The sequence below is a fragment of the Coffea arabica genome, chromosome 8c, assembly GCF_036785885.1.
Source record: "Coffea arabica cultivar ET-39 chromosome 8c, Coffea Arabica ET-39 HiFi, whole genome shotgun sequence".
Lineage (NCBI taxonomy): Eukaryota > Viridiplantae > Streptophyta > Magnoliopsida > Gentianales > Rubiaceae > Coffea > Coffea arabica.
The window spans coordinates 42,402,521-42,423,472 of record NC_092325.1 but is presented as its reverse complement, the minus strand read 5'-3'; the positions used below and the strand labels follow the sequence as shown (position 1 = coordinate 42,423,472).

Genomic DNA, 20,952 nt, shown 5'->3' with positions numbered 1-20,952 from the left:
AACGGAGGAATTATTACATACCCAAAAGTTTCTTGCACACCTCTTTTATAAATTTTTGCCTACAACACGTACCCGCCATGTAGCCAAAGAGAACATTCTAAAGGTGTGCAAAATGATGTGTAAATACATATCACCCTCCACAAGTTCGGATGATTAACCTAAAGTTCGAGTTCTCTTCCACTTCCATTGACGAGACAAACGTAGTCATAGATGACAACGTGCCAAAGTACAGATCAACTCTATTATTTCAGGTCGATCAACCCTCAACCCCCTCCTAGGTACAAGAGCTTCGTGAGCTCTAATAAGGTAAATTGACAACAAACAAATATTTCGGCAAAGACAATGGAAAAAAGCAAAAGGAATGCTGAAACCTACAGGCAGAAAAATCAACAGAAAGGGCTGCAGCCTGCAAAATGGTATAATTTATCATTCAAAAAATTTCCAAGAAAACTACATAAGTTGATATACAAGCCTACCATGGTTATTGGTTAACTAGACATTCTGTAAGCTAAATCAATATGAACAATTCTAGCTAAATTTTACATCTTCGCAACACCAGGTACTGTGAACCCTCCAACCCAGATCTGCTTCTATGATAAATATTCACAAAATAAATCCTGGGTATCTTGATTGCTAAATGCATATGCTGGTTATTTAAAATCCTTCAGACCCAATTCCATTCAAAGAGCTTCTCGACTAGATGTTATTCCCTGTCACAAAATAATACAAGCCATTACAAGTTAAATACTGCAACATATCCCATAGCATTCTTTTATCTATTCTTTTGGTGGGGAGGAATAAGGGGAGGCCCAGGAAGAAGAATGTTACTTAGAATTCAAGTACTACCTCTTAGATACCGCCCTGTTATGGCTTCTCTGACTTTTGTCATGTGAAACAGATGGAATCTTGGAGACTATGAGTGAACTCTGCAATCCTTCTAATAGCTGTAGATAATCAAACCAAGTATAACTAGGGATCCTCTTAACCCCAAAAGATAAATTGAGATCTACTCTGAGTCAAAGCAAAATATGAGATCACAACTTGGTATAAAAGCCAAAGGAAACTTGTTACGGAACATTATATAGAGTATCAGGAACAGAAAAAAGGAAGACATTAGCCAATTATCAAGATCATATCAAAGCTACAATTCTGTTTACAGTTCCAATTGATTTGATTCCAATATTTATTTACTACTACAAGCCAGCGCACAATGCTCTCATGAACAGACAATCAGAGCAAGGCCCTTCTTTATATGACCTTCTGCAGGCAGAGAGAATATCTATGTTGTATAAATTCAATGACACCAAAATCATAAAAGCAATGTTGCTATTCAAATTTCCCACATTCTTCATTTTCTTTGCATTAACTAATCACTATCTCAAATAAGGTCAGATGGCTGAATATGCACCAAATCTTGATGTTGAGTACAAATTTAAAGCAAAGTAAGGAATTTGATTAAAGTTAAACTGGTTAGGCAAATCTGCTTTTGTGTAGATCCAACTGCAAATATAACAGTTTACATCTTGGTACTTACCCTTGATGTTGGCTGAATCCTGCGATTTGATCTACGGGGTTCAACAGCTTCAGGAATTGGTTTGTCCTTCAACTCAACCTTAGCTGACTTCCCACCAGCAGGCGGAGGTTTTCCTTTCTTCAGCCGCTCAGATTTGGTACCCAGAGTGGCTGCTCTCCTTGGAAACTCTGGGGGAGGAACTTGCGAAGAGGACGATATAGGTTCTTCGGCTGTCTCTTCAACATTTGAAGAGGACACAAAGTCAATAAGATTCTGCTGACCTGAATCATTCTCATCATTGCTGGTTGAATTCTTTGCCAGATCATCTGTTAAGCTTGCATCCTTTGAAGCAGCCAAAGATACCACAGAATTCTCTCTCTGAGGTAATGTTCTAGCAGACAAACCTGGAGGTTTTCCAGACTTAAGACCCCTAAGTTTATTAAACTCAGCTGTTTGCTTTTCCTTTGAATCAATTTTGGAACTACTCTTCCATCCACGAGGTCCTGGTCCTTGAGGCATTAAGTACTTTGTGAATTTCTCTGAGTCATTTGAAGCATTGCTCTTTATGCTACGATCAGAAACATAGTGCTTGCTAACTTCCATAAATTTTCTTTTCTTCCCAGGCTTGGGAACGCCAAAAATAACTTTAGAACCTTCCTTCTGTAAACCAGACCTCACTGTTCTAAGAGTCTCGGGCTTGTTTTCATTCCTGGTACTACCAACGTTGAATACTTTATCACTAGCAGATAAAGGCAGCAACCTTGAATCCTTGGGTTTCCCTGATTCAGCATAATCCACATTCTTTGATATTTTGCTCTTCCCTTTGCCCTCAACAGGAGGACTTCCCAGCTTTATTCGCTTCTCCTGTGGTGTATCACCCTGAAAATTCATAAAGTAAACAAACAAATAGCAACCAATAAGTTGGGGAAATGGAGATTCATGAAAAAATAAATATGAACAAGAAATAGTGTTAAACCTGCAAAGACTCTTTGAAATTTGCCCACTCAATCCACTCCCCATCTTTCCATACAAGGGTTGGCCTGAGATGCCATGCTCTAACAACTGACGTTTTTCCTTGAGCTGCAGAGGAAACACATGAAAAAATTTATCTCTGGAAAAACCAGATCATCTTTTTATGAAACACAAAAATTCTGGGGTGTGCAACCAGAAATACCTGGAAAGTGAACACTCAATGTAGTCTCATCTTTTTTGTTCTTTTCTATAATCACTCCTTCACGCCAGCTAAAAAACATTGAGAAAGCAGGTTCAAAATAGTTAGTCTCTGTGTCAAACAACATGACATCACAGCTCAAGTACAGAGATCTAACAGCAGTTCAAATCTAAGACTTTTTAACTCTCTATTGACAAAGTTCCACAGACAAGATATCACCAAAATAACGCTCACACTATATTTCAAGGAAACCAGAAAAATGAAAATGTATGTTAATAATGTATAGACTCTTAAAAAGAAGCATAATTTCCTCTCCTTTTGTATTGTTTGGCATTTTCCGCTAAATAATTCTGGATGCAAATTCAAGTTGCCGCATCTTTTCCATAAAAGGTCATCCAATATTTTAATGAATTCCAGGTTAAAAGCTTCCTTAGGTTGTCTAAATGAATCATATATCAACAACACAAAAAAAAAATTCATGAACAAACATGCGCACACACTCGACTCTCATTGTTTGACAGTGCTCAGAATGAAGTCTACCGTAACTGACATGTTAAGACGTACAAAAATTACACAATGGAAGAAGGTTTGGAAAAAGAAGGAAAAACACATCCCATGAAGATAGCTCCCTCCCTCTTCCTGTCACCAAAAATCTTTCTGCCTTGGTCTATGATTTGAGGCACCTAAGTTACATTTACTAACAAGATGACAACACTTGCAGTGAAACATTCTCCTTTCTGAATGCAACAAAGAGTCTATGAAGGCAATAACTTGAAATATAAACACCCATTTATTTATTTCTCTGTCATTTTGGTAGATAAACCTCCTGTGATTTGCCATTAACATTCTCAACCATCAAGAAGACAAATCATGAAAATTTACCAATACAACCACAACATGCAGAACTTATTGGGCACATTAGGCAGGGAAACTGTCACCAGAACATCTAAATAGGAAGTAATCACGACAATTGGTAATAAAACCTATTAAATAACCTACGACAAGGAAAAGGACTTAAACTGTTCACTCTACTATAAACCACTAGCAAACATATTAAAGCTCCAAAAATATTCACAGAGAGATGTAGGGGATCTCACCAATTTTCTATCCATGCATCAACTCTGTCATCAACAGACCAAGTATAATCTCTTGCAGCTGCTCTCCGCCTCTTCCTTGTCCCTTCAGATGTTATGCTAGTCATAGGATGGGCAAGCCGTATTCTTGGCTGTTTACTCCCTTCTGCTTCAAGTGGTATCCACTCCTTCAGTTTTGCTGACCCTACACCGAGAATTAAGAATAAATATTCTATAATAGTTGAATATACTACAGATATACTTTATCAAGAACAGTTTTGCCAAACCAAATGTCACCATGCCATAAACCATGCTCACTGTGCATAACTAAAATCCTAGCAGGTCAAAGACCGATTATACGAAATGCAGAGCCTTGTATGATAACCTGACTCTAGCTTTTATGAAGCCAAAATATTACACAAAGGACTTCTTAGATTCTCACCACAATCTGATGCTTGGCAAGAATGGATAGTTGAGTCTGCCTATAATTTTAAAAGAATTAATGCATGGACTTTGTGATAACAAGGTATGCATGACAAGTTTCTTGAGAAAGTAAGGTGTTTCTAGTTATACACCAATGCAATGTTATCCTCCAATACTTTCCTCTTCCCTTCGGGGAAGGGGCTAACACACCAGGATTTTAGTCTGTGTGACAAAACAATCAACTTTCACAGTGGTATGTCTGAGGCTTTTATTTAAATTGCAAGATTTATTCCATGACCACATTGTCCAACTTTCTGAGATAAGTTTCCTCCATCTCTTCAACTGGTTGGGCAAATAGACAAGCACTCTGCATTGTGCTATAGGAAAAAAGGAAGCCACTCAGACATGCCACAGATTTCACTCAATGAAAGCTTTCTGATATTAGCCTAAATAGGTAGGCATAGCTTCAGTTGGAACCGATATACTGTAACAGGGTTGCTCGTGTCAGCCTGAATGGTTGTCAGACACAAGGAGATATAAGAAATTATAGACTCGAGATGATATTAAAATGCGAATTGAGCGGTCAACCTGGAATTTAACACTAAGGTGATAGTGAGGTAACATTCCTAAAACTTAGCACTCTGCCTAACGTCCCACGGTATGTGTCTCAAATATGATGCATGTCATACTGAAACATGTTGCATAGGGAGCTTACCTTCATCTGATTCCAAATCAGTGTAGCAAACCAAGGCTTTTCCATCCTTCAAACTCAATACGTTGGCAGAAAACCAGGCTCCAGTGAAATCCCCATTGTCTTTGAAAACCTTGAATAAAAGGCAGCTAACTGAATAACATATCTCAGATGTTAAACATTATAGACAAACATCATAGTTTATTTATATCCTTTAAGACAAATAGCGTACAGTTTTGAAGAATATCATAGCCCATGAAACAAGGATCAAGAAAACTTAAAGAGGCAGGCATTCAGCAAATTGAACATGCCAGTCTTAAACTGCAATAAATTGCAAAAATCCAAAATTCTAGACCGTTAAAACCTACATACCTCAACAAGGCTACTCTCTTTTATGCCATTGTCATTAAAGGTAACAATCATATTTTCATCTGCCATAGATCTTGATCCGATCACCGCCTCATGAACATCATCTGTAGCCTTCCTTGAATCTGATGCTCTACGACTCTTTTGCCCTCTAAAATCCTTTTCAACTCGAGTGTCAGTAGCAGAAATGCCCTCACCTCCCTTATTGTGGTTCTCCTTGGATGTCTCTTTAGGGAAAGGTGAAACACCATTGTTTCTAGTATGTACCTCCTTCACTGAGTGGTCCAGAACAACATCACCCACTTCCTCAACACTGTTGATGCTCGACTTATTTCCAACCATGTTTGACTTGGCACCCTGCCCAGAAGGTAATTTTGCACCTTTCCAATAATTTTCTGGACCAGCCTCAACCAATTTACTAATAGGCAAAGGATCACCCATTGCAACAACTTTCCCTGCTTGTGATACAGCTTCTGCTGCCAATTCAGCAGCTTTTACTATGGCATCCAAATTTTCAGCATGCCTTGAGGCGGCTGAAGCAGCCTCAATCTTCTTCCTAGCAGCTTCCCTAGCAGCAAAGATGATTGAACTAGAACCATTATTTCCGTCCCCAACCTTCAGAATTGATGCAGGAGTTGCATTCCCCACATTGTTTACAAAACCAGGAACAGATTGTAAGTTAACTTGAGTTGGATGTTGAGTCCCACTGGAGATCAATGCCTCATCAGCCATCAGTTTGGCTTGGAGAGCAACATTTGATGCAATCTTAGCAGCAGCAGCTGCAGCCTTCGCAATAGAAGCAGCTGCTGCTATTGCAACAGCTGCAGATGTTAGCTTAGCCTCAACATCAGCCGTCAAGCCACAATTATTGTGTTTCTCCAATTGACACCATACATTCTGGCAGTGAGAAACTGCTATAGCAGCATGTGCAGATGCCTCTTCTGCCTGCAGTTTAGCCTCCTCCACCTTTGCAATGTCCTCTGGTTTCAAGGGCCTCTTTTCAGGAAGTGATTCCCCACCTTTTGGGTGATCAATGGTGGAAACAGAGGACACAGTTGTGAGAGGCTTATCTGAACTGCTCTTAAGCACAAAATTGGACAGGGTAGTATTAGCAACGGATGTAGAGATATTAGTACCAGCAGGAGCAGGTACCAGCTCCGTGTGATGTCGAGGAACCAAAACACCCTGCCCAAGATCCTCCACCGCATGAACTTTTCTTGATGCATCATTATTGAATGCTGGTACAGCTGATCCTGTCTGAGTCACGGGCACTGATTTCTGGCCAATATCCTCAGTAGCAGAAGTCTTCTTTCTTTTTCTAGATTTTGGATCAGTAGAATGCGGGCCATGTGAACCTGAGACTTTTTTCAAATCATGAGCTGTGGGATCAGGCGAAGCAAGTTTTGTAGTGGAAGAAACTGAAACAGATGACTCTTTGATGGGTGTTAATTTTACTGTTTCTGTAAGGGGTATTGGAGGAAACCGAGCACTGACATCTACAGCAGAACTTTGTGCAGAGGAAACCCATGAACCAGGGAAAGGGGGCTGCGATGCCCAAGAAGTTGTATTTCCACCAAAGTTACGCATAGGCGGTGTCTGATAAGCATGCAAAGGAGAAAGTGCCTGATAATCAAGAACAGGACCTCTAACCATGTTATTGGTTGCCAGAGCATCACAAGAGGGCGTAGGTATGTTCCATAGAGGTGAAGAAAGAGGTATCATTGGATTAACAACAGGAGAAGGGCCACTCTTGCTGCTCACTCTAGCAGCAGGTGTTGAAAGAACCTTGTTTTGGCTCAAACCCTGTATATTTCCCTGCTCTGAAGTTTTAGGACCTACATTGGAGCAAATTGGAACACGCTTCAGCAACAACAAAACCTTAAAAAACCTCAAAAAGTCATGAAGTACCTGAACGTGATTGTACAGGGGTCTCAGAGCTGCCTGGATGCAATTTTGGACCATGCAGCCTTTCCAAACATGCCCGCCAAGCAGGCTCCCAAAAGCTCCTCCCTCCTTCTGTTAGTGAAAAGCTTCAAGCTAGTTACCACAGATGCTAACAGATACATGCAGGTACGAACAAAATAAAAGGAAGAATATACGAACCACACATCCCAAATGCCGAAACCATACAAGCTTCATCAGGTGCTACTCCTTGTCTGCACCATCACAATTTCAAAATATAGTTAAATCAAATGCCAGCAGGTAGACATGACATAAGACTTTTGTATAAAAGTTCAGGAACTGCAAGAGAAAGGTATCAGGAAAAGAAACCAGACTCAGGTCTTATTTGCGGACAAACATAACTATGCCTAATGACCAGAATCTATTCACTTTCTTCACATGCCATATTGTGTATGTATCTTTGATTTCAGTATAGGACTCACATCAAGGACCCATAAACAAAAATTTGCGCCCGTAATTGCACTTGCTGTAGATCTGTAAAAGGCTGCTGAAAGAATAAAGATACTTGAGCTGAAGTGTTCAAATCTGGTAAACTTGATACAGAAACAGGAAGAACCACGCCTTGCTTTGCTCCACTGCGTTCCACGCTTGTCACTTCTAATTGCTTAAGTTGACAACTTCCTGTTGAGCCAATGGGTGCTGATAATCTGTCCCCTCTCTCTGAATGCTTCAGTGGGGCTGTTTCCTTCAAAGGATTTCCCTTTCTAGCATTTTCTTTCCCTGATTTTGCAGAGCTGCGCCTCGTTTTTCGCTCAGAGGTGCCTTTGGCAACCTGGGGTGGTGCCCCCTTATCAGGTGTTTGTTGACTTCCATGAGAAATTTCCTGCACTACTATAGGATCTACTTGGCTTCCCCCAGATGTCGAAGGGAATTTATCTACGACCTTCAACAATATTTGGAAGACAAGGAAAAAGAAACAAAAGATTATGTAATTTGCAAGACAATAACATCTAAACAAGTATTTAGGATAATGCAGTTACATACTGTGGATCTTTTGTGAGCTTGAATATGCGGATCTGACTGCCAACCCTTGCTAGTTCCTCCCTCTGGAAGACGTTCCAAGGGACTGACATCAAAGGCAAAGCTCCCCTCATCTTTGGAGGCAACATTCACTTGTAAAGCTATGTCACTTGATGAAGTATCACCATCATTTCTTTCTTTGCAGTCAGAGGGAGGGAAATTCTTAGTCATGCCCCCAGTGACACCTGCTTGCTTATTCATCTCACATTCAGAAAGTTCAGGGACACCAATACCATCCGAAGTATCATCAGGTTTCTCAATTGCTGGAGAAATGCTTCCACCTGCAAGAGGGAAAAAAATTCAGATGATAGGGAAGATAATAACAGATAAATGACCCTAAAAAGAAGAATAACAATAATCCGCACAATAGCAGAAGATCACAATTATTTGAGACAAAGCAACTTCTAAGACTACTGGACGAGCACCTGCAATTAAAATGCATCTCTCCAAACCACACACACACACAAAAACCCATAATATTTGATCTGAGTGATAAACAACCCGGGGTACTTTTTGATTAACATTTGCACTCAAAATTTAAAGCAACTCATCAACTGAAGAACAAAGATAGTAATTTTCGCCCTTCTACAACGTATCTAGTATGGGTAAGATGCTATCTGCAAACTTCATACAAAAGATTGTGTTAGGGAGAAAAACCATGGAGGCCACTACAAAATTCAGTTTCTACGTCATAGCTCAAAAGCACTTTTTGGCATAACCAGAATTTAATGAGCTCGAGATCCAAAGCACTGGGTTTAGAAGTCACATCATTCACAAACTGCATAAAATGGGTGGTAAAAAATATTTTTTAAAAAAGAAGAGAGATAATAAATCAACCTTGAACTTCAGAAGATGCTGCTACGCGCTTTTTTTCTTTCTGTGGTTCATCAGGGTTTAGGCTCTCTACTACGTCAGCACCTTCTCCCTCTTTTGCATTTGGCTGACAATGAACTAACAGCTCCACTGAAGCTCTTTCAGCAACCACTTGCTCGACATTAGATGCTGCAGCAGATGTCTCAGCCAGTATCAGACTGGCAGATGCATTAGCTTCATCCGACGCTGCTTCTGCAACTAAATCCTCAGTTCTAACAGCCTTGGCTACAGCATCAGGGTGCTGCTGGGTTGCCTCTTCCACAGGCTCCCCCAACAATGATCTACCAGCATCTATTGGGGCTTCCATTTGCATCCCTCTTTTCCCTTCAAATTGATCACTCTTCTGCTCCATACTCTGATCAGCAACTTTAGTAGTAGCAGCAACACTACGCAAGGGAACACCCACAACTGTGTCAGGTGATATTTGGTCTGCACCTTCCACCTCACATTTTGAATCTGCAAAGGATGAGAAAAAATCAGGGACAATATTGAGTTGAAATCAAGAAATAGACACAAAAGCCACTTTTTTGGTGAAATACCCTTTTCTTTAGTGACTGAAGCATCAATTTCTGTTCTAGAAGCTGTCTCAACATTCTCCCCAGTTTCAGCCAGAGGTGATGATCCAACCACCTTCCCATCATCAAATGACTCAACAGAATCATGGTCCATTTTACCTGAATCAGAAGTCATCTCTTCACCACCCTTTTCCTGGATTGACACAACTTGTACATAATCGTGAACATCAACCAGCATAGAGGACAAAACTTCTCCAGAAAAATCTGCAGAACCAGCTTGCCTTGGAGGCACCACATATGCTGCATCACTAGAATACTCATTGTGGACGCCAGCAGCGTCATTTCCATGCTTAGTATCCACACTTATGACACCACAATCTTCTCCAACAGTAGTACGTGTCTGTTCCAAAACAGTGACATCATCTGCATGTTTAACGACCTGTTCACTGTGTTTGGAAGATTCAAATTGCATTTCAGATACCATAGGTGTCTCCATTTCAATGACAGAGGACCCTATATCCGTATGGCTAGTGCTTCCAATATGATCATCATTTTTATTGACCAAATTGCTATTTTCATGAGAAATCTGCACATCACATACTTTCTCAGAAGAAATAACATTAGTCTTTGTGTCCCTAGCACCAACAGGACACTCGTCAACAATGCCATCACTACTTTGACAGGTCACTAATGACTTCTCAACCAACATGCTTCTACTCTCAAATTGTAGTCTGATCTCCATGCCCTCTGAAAAGCTGTCAGCCTGAGCGGGTTGAAGAGAACATACCTCCTCATTGCATCCTTCATCCGTCAGCAAATCAGAATTTCCTACTGGCGGAAGTCTAGAAGGTTCGTCTAAGTCACTGGCAGTCACTTCAGCTGCACATATCTCTACAGCTTCCACATTCGAATCAACCTGATGCGGACAACGGAGGCCAGTAACACATGTTTCTGCAGATATCTCACTGAATTTTTGGTCATCCATGACAGAAACATTATCTTTTATGCTGCAGTCCTCAGATCTATTATCCGTTGAACCAGTAGCACTTTCAAGATGTACATCACTTGCCATACTCTGATTACTCAACTTCTCAACACTCACAGGAACATCCTTTGCAAGGCATTCTGCATGTTGAACCTCAACCTCAGAAATAGAAGGATCTTGTTGCATTTTTTCATTTAAAGATTCATTGACTGAAGTGCATATTTCTCTTTGATTCTCATCTAAAGACTTCATGTCAATGCCTAAGTTTTCGTCTGTCACACCTACACTACTTTTTTCACTAGTAGCACCTGAAGATGCATGAGCTAGAAAGTGAACCTCTTTCACCGGAGAGGTAGATTTACCACACGCATCCTCCACCCCCGGGTTCTCACTCAATTCAGAAAATTTTCCTACAACCTCAGCTGGGGGTAATTCCAAGTTAGAATCTTCAATTTTATCTATTTTATCATCCATTTGATTGGGTATGCTAGGAAATTCATCACCAGCATCAGATTTCTTAATGGTAGATTCCCCTGGGATCATTTCTTCCTGCCCAACTGACTTCAATAACATTTCAACAGATTCGGATGAAGTTGCCTCAGACCAGACATTGTTATGCCTTGGTATGGGGCATGAATCAGCTGCACTGGAACTAAACTCTATTCCACTACTTCCACGAGAAAAGTCCTCAATCCACTGGTTATCTTCCTGACTTGGAATGCCAAGAAAAACTTCGTTCTCAACCAAACTGTCAAATCTTAGATGCCCCTCATCAAAGTCAAACTTGGGAAGAGCATATGGACGTAGAACAGGAGAGACTTTGGAGTTTTCTTCACCAACTAATTGAAAACCCTGGCCTTGATAAACATTGTCTTCATTGTCCATTGGTATATCCCTAAGAAGAAAAGATATCAGTAAGAGCAGAAAAAATCCTTTTCAGGCTCATCACTAAGACTAGAAGAGCATTACTATGAAAGCAATTTATACACTTTTGTATACCATCCGAATGTCAAAGCAAAAGATGTATTCCTATTAAATAAACAGAAAACTGTTCTTTGAATAACCATCGCAGAAGAATTTCAAGGAACAACTTAATCTCTTACTTCAAGAGTCGGTGAAGCCCACATTAAAATTAAGGAAATGTAAACCCAGAGGAAAAGCAATACTAAATTCCAAAAACAATTTATGACAGGAGTTTGAAAATTCACAACATAAACAAAGCAACTACATTAGAATCTCCATCCCAACTAAACTCTCAGTTCTCATCTACTGCTAATAAAATTACTTGCCTCAAAATAAATACCACAGGAAACCCTAAAGGTTGTCAAATCCTAATAGAACAAAATCTCAAGCTCCAAATGAATATTAATCTGCAAGTTCTCTGCCACCCAAACATACAGAAACTGTACAATTTAAAAAAAAAAAAAAAAAAAAACTGCAACAACAGGGTATAAACCAGTCAATGAATAAGATGAAACCAGAAAGCCAAAACCGGTCAGACATTTCTAGCAAAGATCAACTGCCTTGTTCCTTGCTATTTCCAAGACCAATCACAGCACACACAGTGAAAACTTTACAATCCAAGAGATGAGGGAAACAAGACTAATAAAAAAAACAATGCTAATAACTTGAAGTCCCTTCCACCCACACCTCAAAAAAAGGAGATATAAAGGAAGAAAGAGAAAGGCAGGAAACTATGAAACTCGTTGCAAACATATAACAGACTGTCAGTGAAATCCTACACAATACAATCCAAGACTCAATTTTCTTTGCATCTTGCAGCAATCCGTTGTTCCCAAAAAAGGGATATGTTTAACCATGTTCAGGGAAATTTTCATTTATAAACCATATTCCTATGTTCAGACATAAAGTATAGCACCCATTTACGCTGTATTTTTCAACCTTACTAGCACTCATTAATGGGCTCTAACAGCAACACATAGCACAAAAGCAAGTCTAGACAAACAAAATAAAACTTTCATTTGTTTGTCAAGAATATTGATTCTTCCATTCATAAGGTTCCTCCATAGATATAAATGTTGAGCTATTTGAGTTGTTTTCAAACAAATACAGTTTGCAGAAGAAGAAAACGTGGTTGAATGACACTCTTTTAGGTCACCTAAAATTTTCTAGTGATTTCCAAACATTCTAATCAATAAAGCCAATGAAATCAAACAAAAGCAATTCCAAAATAGTTTCTAATAAAATTTAAAAAAAAAAAAAAAGGAGAGAGACTCTTTAAAATGCAAAATGCAACCAACATTTCCCTTTTTCCTGCCTACTATTAGGGATAAGTTCTCAATCACACAGGATGCACTCTTTCAAGAAATAAGAGAAGGATTGCTATCCTCTTCTAATGCCTTCATACAGAAACTGAACTTGAAACACAAACAATTAATAGACCTCCACATGATGCTTTTATGATTAACATTCTGAGAGAGGGGGGAGGAAGAGATACCGAAGCAAAAAGTATTTCAAGCCAAATCACCATATCAATGCCAAACTTCACATTGAGCCTCATTAAATAATCCAGAATTTTCAGAAACCCTGAACCCAATGCCCAACCAAAAAAACAATTCACTGCAATCACCGCATTCCATAGATAGAATACCGGCAAGTCAGCAGTAAGCCCAACTCCCTCCATTCATCAAACTCTTCCTCATCACACAAATGGGATAAAAAAAATCTTTACCATGATTTTGCCTTAAAGAGAAATGGAGCTAATGTCATCAGCAAAAATCAAGAAATGGAGCCTGTTACAGAATCATTACCCAATGTCATCAGCAATTAAGAACCCCAAGATTCCAATTGCCAGAGTTATCTAAAACCATTAAGTCAACAATGAAGACTCAGTCCTGTAAACAAAGCCTACTATTTCCTTAATACCGACTCCCAGAAAAAAGACCCAAAAATTTTAATTTGCTTAAGCTACTCTTCAACTCGTGCCCACCCATGGATAAAAGAGACTAGATAGGATAAGAGGCAAGGTTTAGAATACTATTCAACAAGTCTCGCATCTTAAGACCTCTTTAAACTAAAAGCCAAATGCAGTGAAAAAAAAAAAGTCTTGCTGCAACACCCAACTTCCACATTAATTCTTCCTACTGAAGCACAGCGGATCAGAAAAAGAAAGAAACAATATTCACTTTTTTTTGGGTGAAATTACACTTCCACTCTTCACCGCCATCCAATAAAAAATGCTGCTTTTTAAAAATTTACTGCCTTCCATTTTCATCATAAATCAAGGGTGCCTGAGATTCAACCCTATTGCCACATTACACAAGTAAAAGGTCATTGAGCAACATTAGCTCGCCCCAACAACATTGCAAGTCACTCAACACTAACCCAAATAATAGCTGCTTTGACTAATGCTCCATCCACCCCCCCCCTGGCCCTCCAACCAAAGAGAACAAAGTACAATATCAAATCTTCCTCCATCACTATTCACCGTGACTAGAACCAAAAAACGAAAAGGATAAAACAAAAAAGCAATGGAAAAATCCTAACTTTAGCCAAAAAACACCAACCTTTGACCTATAATCGTCGTTAATTTAAACAAAACCCTAACTACTAAAGTACCAAGTTCATCAACTAAATGACAGCTAGAGCAAAACCTAATACAAATTATCATATTCCAGCCCCAAAAATCAACCCTAATGTACAAATAGTAATACAAAAATAAAATAAAGCAATAAAAAAAATATAAAAGCAGTGTCACAGATATAACACCATGGAGGAAATGAAGAGTACCAGAACAAGTAGTAAGTCTAGAGACGCTACCTCCCTCCATCCGGCGAATCCTCACCGTCGATCAACTCTACCCCCAAAACTCTTCTGCTTCATAACCAATCCCCCCAAATTCGTAGCGTCTTCCCCTTTCCTTAAAACCCCAGCCCCTGTCAACCCAAAACCCTAACTCCTTCCCCCAAAAAAAAACGACGTCGCAGCAACTCAAAAGTCCACTCCGCTACACCTCAACTTTATTATGTTTTCTGATAGCAAGAAGAAAAATGATAAAGTTGGTCTGCGTCTCTCTCTGTGTGAGTGCTCGTTTGTGTGTCAAAGTGAGTGTGTGCGAGTGTGTGTTTTTCTTCAGATGTTTAGAGAGAGAGAGAGAGAGAGAGAATGGATGATGGCGATCGATTCTGAGAGAGGGGTTGAAAAATCGATGGGGAATCGGACGGGGGTTGGACCGAGCGGAATATAGACTGACGTGGTGGAATTTTATTGGTGAAGGTGTCAATAGGGACCAATGGTTTTTTACTGTTTAGGTGTAGGTCTTGGGTATGGTGTTTCGGGTTACGGATAGGTGAGGGAGTTGATGTGACAGCCTTAGTCACTTAATTGATTGGTTGCTTCGGTTGCAGAATTCATTTCATAAAGGCACGAAATTTGAAAGCGGTGAATCAATGATGAATGGAAGAGCAAATTATTCGGAGACCACTGAACTCATTCAATAGTAGAGTTTTAACTATTCAACTTTTGAGAGTATATATTTACCCATTAAATTACCAGAGTTGCAAATTTTAGGCCATTTTATTTGTCTTTACCATTAAATCTGCCAAATCTAAAAGTCGCAAGAATCAAGCAACATAACAGGATCTGGTAGGCTTCAAGGTGGAAATAAATTGAATGGCTCAATAGGGTCCGTTTGTATTAGCTGTTTTTTGGGTTATTTTTCAAAAACAATACTGTAGCATTTCGTTTTTTAAATACAAATCCGTTTGGATTAGTTGTTTTTGGGGTTGTTTTTCAAAAACTATATGAAAAACTTTTACTGTAAATGTTTTTTGGATTATTTTTAGAGGTATTTTTAAAACATATTTTTGAGTATTTTATAATTTATAATTTATATATTTATATATTTTTATATTTATATACAGTTATGCATTTATAATACATTTATAAATATTTATAAATAAATATATTTATATATTTATATAAAAATATATCAATATATTATAAATGTATTACATTATACATAATACATAATATAAATATATTTATAAATGTATAAATGTATATTATTATAAATGTATAAATTATAAATAAATATTATATAAATGTAAAAATTATAAATTTTATATTTTTATCTAAATATATATTTATGCATTTATAATACATTTATAAATATTTATAAATAAATATATTTATATAGTTATATAAAAATATATAAATGTATTCTATTATATATAATACATAATATAAATATATTTAGAAATGTATAAGTGTATATTATTATAAATATATAAATTATAAATGAATATTATATAAATGTATAAATTAATATATCATAAATATATATTAATATTATGTATAAATGTATTAATATAATTAATATCAATATATAAATGTATTAATATCATGTATAAATGTAAAATTAATATTATGTATATTAATGTAAATGTATAAATGTATTATATTATATACAATACATAATATAAATGTATATTATAAATATACATAAATATATATATTATGTATAAATGTACATTTAATATTATGTATATTAATATAAATGTATAAATGTATTATATTATATATAATACATAATATAAATGTATATTATAAATATACATAAATATACATATTATGTATAAATGTACATTTATATAAATGTATAATCTATATAATATAATATATAATTTTATAATATATTTTTTATATAAATATATATTAAATAAATAAATTATATATAATATGAATAAATATATATACATGTATTATGTATATATTTATAAATATTTAATATATATAATATACATTAATATTAATTATAAATATTTGAATATTAATAAATATGGTGTTTATATAATATTTCAATTTGTAATATTTATTGTATATTTCATTATATAAATATTTATATAATATATAAATATATAATATAAAATTTTGCAATTTGTATAATATACATAATATTGTATATATATAATATAATATACATAATATACATTATTACATTATTACATATTATGTATATTATATATTATACATAACATTATTATACATTATTATACACAATAATGTACATAATAATGAAAGTACATTAATAATGTATATATTATAATATAATGTACATAATATATTATGTATAAATATTTATACATTTATGTATACAATATTACATATTATGTATATTATATTATGTATAATATTAATGTATATAAATATTTATATAATATATAATATATAACATATAAATATATAATTTTCAATTTGTATATTTTAATTTATATTAATATAATATATATAATATAAATAATTGAAATATACATATTAAATTTGTATATTTGGTGTTGTTTTTTATATAATATTTGGATATGGGTGTTTTTGAAATTGTTTTTGAAATACACATTTACTGTAACATTTGGAATGTGAAAAGCAGTTTTTCAAAAACAGGTGCAAAAACAAGGAATCCAAACGAACCCCTATTTTTGATAGTTTAGTAAGTAAATACATACACTTAAAAATTGAGTGATCAAAATTTTACTATTCAAACAATTTTAATGACTATTCGTATAATTTGGGGATAATTTCAGAAACCTCCCTTGAGGTTTCTGACAATTTCATTGACTTCCCCTGAGGTTTTCACAATTACACTGACTCCCTGGCAGAACTTGGGACCAAATTGCTGACATCATATAATGCAAAATTACTATTACACCCAAGACATTGTGTGTTATTATAAGACTGAAATTTGATAAATAAGTCATTGGGGTCCAAATTAAATCTTTCAATTTCATTAACCAAATTACCAGTTGGAATCTTGCTAATCAAAAAAGCATTTAACCAGCCGGCGTCAATTTCGTTCACCAATATGGCGCCATTTTGCTGATTGACACTAGGAACAACACAACAAATTAGTCTTTTATATATTGCGAAGAAGGCATCAAGGAGAAGAAAGAAAAATAAAAAGAAACATAATGAAGATGGAAGCTGAAGAAACCTGCATACATCTTCAGGTTTTGATTCTAATAAAGTGCTGGATTTTTAGTCATTTCAATCCTCTAGCTGCAATGAATTGAATTAATTATTGTCTAAGAAATGGTTATTTGTAATTGTTAACTCATTAATCATTTGGCATTTCTTGCTTTTTTCCTTTTTTCCCAACGCTTATGAATGTATGATCTTTCTTCTTCTGATCTTAAATTGTGGTGGTTTCATGTTTTACTAATACAGATCTCCATCATTGGCCTCAGTTGCCTCCTATGGTAATTCATAGGTGCTATCTTGCTTTGTGTCGGTTTTTTTTTACTCTCCTTTTTGTCGCGTAGGATCCTTCACTAAGCTGTTTAGCTTGTAAACAGTTTTGCTCTCTTATTTTTCTTTTCCTCTGCTAAGGCATTTTCTCACATTGGTTCAGTGAATTGTTGATTGCAATTCAGCAGGACATTGCAAAAGCGAGAAAGGCGTGTGTGTTGAAGCCGTGGTTGAAGCTTTGTGCAAAAAAAGTCAGTGACTTTTTTTCCTTATTTCACTAGCATCCCCTCACATTTTCTAATTTATTTCTGGTTTTTATTAGTTTTCATTATTTCGCTAATGTAACTTATACGCCTACCTTAGGGGCATTTATGGGAACAAATTTCCCTCTCTTTTCTATAAACACTCTTTTATATTCACTTTTGACATCATAGGCTGATTTGTTACAAATCCTAAACCTCAAGGGAGGTCAGTGTAATTGTAGAAACCTCAGAGGAGGTTTCTAACATTATCCCTATAATTTGTTCTAAATAGAAATGGATAAAATGACTTTCGGTTCTATAGTTTGTGCGGTTGTATAGGTTAAGTAGTCTAGATTAGACAAATTTTTTGTTTAGGCATATGAACTTAACTAATGACTATCATGATTGGCTCATTTCCTGCAAATGTAAAGAAGGACAGGTATAGATTTTTTTTTGATAAAATATTATAATTTCATTGAAATCTGCACTAATTGCTGAAAGTACATTATCAAATACACACGGATATCAAATAACATATCTGAAGAAAAGATACTCCAAATCTAAAGAACAATAAAAATAACAAGAACCTCATAAAGTTTAATCCATGAACGATTATTATTACTAACCGTTGGATTGAGAAGTTAATGCAACATAGCAATATAGAAGTATTGTTAATATGAACATGTTCTATAATTGCAGCAACAATTGGCATTTAGTCCGTTTGAGTTATCCAAACACATTTACTTCTCAATTGATACAACTTGGTTTAATTTCGATATGTTGGTTAGTTATGCCAAGTAAACCAAGTGCTTGTAGTCAAGATCATTGGATAAATTACTTTCTTGGTTTTGGGTTTCTCAAAGCAATTCAAAGCAACAGTCTAAAACGGAAAAATAAATTCAGATGACAAGAGAAAATTAGATGTATAAGTTAAGACTGTGATTTAGCATATAACTACCGTTGGATTTTTTAAAAATTTTTTTTTCAAAAAATATTTTCATTCATGGGTTTTTTTTTTTTTTTTTGTGTCTTCTTCATCTTCTTAATAACTCAACCTGCAAATAATAATTATAAAAGCTCCAAGCAAGCATACTATTATGTTCCTGGTTTCATTCATGTACTATCTTTTTAAGAAACTTTTTTTTGGATCAGATATTACCACGGTACTACTGATTTCCTGTTGACTTTATGTTTTGTTCCAATTTAATAAGGATGGATCTATAGCAGTAGCTTTTGTTCTTTCAGCCTACAGGCGAGTGTTGTCTCCCTGTGGAGCTCTTTGTCAAAGCCAACTATGCCAAAATCAATTTACCGTTAACTTATGGATGCTACTCGTGTTGAAATGTACAGAGTCTACTTTTTTTTTCCTTTTCTTACAGAAGTAAGAAATTATTTAATTAAATCTAATCTAAAATTTAGCCTTAAAAGTCGGTAACATTTGAGGCAAACATGGGGACTTAACTACCTAACCCTTAACCCCCCCAAGAACGATGTGGGATAGACAGAGTCTATTTTTGTTGAAAAATAAACAGCTTAATAAACAACTTTTTGTTGAAAAAGAATATTCAAATAAGTTATTCGACCTATTTTTATGCTTACCAACAATGTAATCTAAAAGAGTATATACAATAAGTAATCCAACTAATTTTTATCCACTAGTACTGTATACACTAGCATGTTTGTATGCATGTCGCATGTATAAAATTTGAAATTCAACTCCAAATTAGAATGATATGACACGTATCAAAACCAATTATTGTATACATTAGTCCACTCTAAACATGCTACAAAATTTCTTTTTCTAAAATCTCTATTAGCGTGCATATAAGATTGATTCAATTTAAAACTTGTTACAATATATTCTAAATACTCTTGTAAGTTAGATAACCATGAGATTATTGGTTCGACTCTCAAATTTTCCCCTTTTTCCCCATTTAAAAGGCTTGATACCCACTATTTATTAAAAAAAAAAAGAACAAAAAGTACATTCTTATAAGTAGGGTTCAGACAAGTCAAACATCCACCCCATGAGCCATAATAATAACCCAACTTGCCAAATGCAAATCAAGAAATTTACCATCCGTGTCCGTACCCATAATTTTGGATATCAACAACTGAAATATCCACATTTACCGGGTCGGTTATAGATATCCAATATGTATCCGAAATTTAAAAACTAGCCTTACACGTTTTGCCAACCAATTTTTTTTTTTAATAAATTAACTCATCAAAATCACTTATAAATTAAAAATAAACTTAAAAAGGCATCATTCCAAACAAACTATACATTTTATAATTTTGCTAACCAAATTCATTAATCACATTCTTAAGAAAGAAAGTTAACTAAACAACAAACAATAAAAGCAAGAGCCAAGAAGTAGTAGGTAGTGAATTCTTTGAGGCTTCTTATTAGAAAAATGTAAAAACATATGTATAAAACTGATTTAATACTATAAAAAATTCGAATATTTTTAATAACTACCCTAAAGTCCTAATATGCAAATACTTGTCTAATATCTATGAGTATCTAAAAATAAAACCCGTATTTGACCCGCATGAAAGCAAAATCCGCATCTAATCTATATCCGGAAGGCCTAACCCGCGGATTTCCTGATACGCGAGTTAATTAATTGGCACACCCTTACAGTTTGAAGAAATAATTTCAATTTATACCCTTTAACTATAGATAAATTCTCACTTTGATCTCTAAATTTCAAAACGAAACACTTTAGCCCTAAATTATAGAATTTATTATACTTTAGTCCCTAAAGTGTATGACTTGTCCATTTTAACCCTTAGAGTATAAAATTTACCCCAATTTAGTCCCCAAAGTAAAACATTTAGGCATAAAATCTATCTCACTTCATTGATGATGTTATTTAAGTGAGACAAATTTATAATTTAAGAACTAAAGTATC

General features: G+C 35.5%; 1 protein-coding gene across 3 annotated transcripts; it reads right to left on the bottom strand.

Moving 5' to 3' along the window:
• Positions 1–386: 386 nt before the first annotated feature.
• On the bottom strand, positions 387–14,730 carry LOC113706651 (protein SWOLLEN 1-like). 3 transcript variants are annotated; one of them, XM_072062300.1, is made up of 16 exons: positions 14,343–14,664; positions 9,632–11,487; positions 9,057–9,548; positions 8,184–8,500; positions 7,622–8,082; positions 7,341–7,393; positions 7,146–7,253; positions 6,374–7,072; positions 5,244–6,256; positions 4,896–5,004; positions 3,782–3,962; positions 2,688–2,755; positions 2,490–2,593; positions 1,535–2,392; positions 847–944; positions 387–710 (listed from the first exon to the last, which is right to left on the bottom strand). In XM_072062300.1, exons 2-16 carry the CDS (start codon positions 11,475–11,477, stop codon positions 704–706), a joined length of 6,414 nt encoding a protein of 2,137 aa, XP_071918401.1. In that variant the 5' UTR covers positions 11,478–11,487; positions 14,343–14,664; the 3' UTR covers positions 387–703. The 3 variants fall into 3 exon arrangements, with proteins under 3 accessions (XP_071918401.1, XP_027084381.2, XP_071918400.1); XM_027228580.2 differs by having other exon boundaries at positions 5,244–7,072; positions 14,343–14,730; XM_072062299.1 differs by having other exon boundaries at positions 5,244–7,072; positions 14,373–14,512.
• Between the last annotated feature and the right edge of the window lie 6,222 nt (positions 14,731–20,952).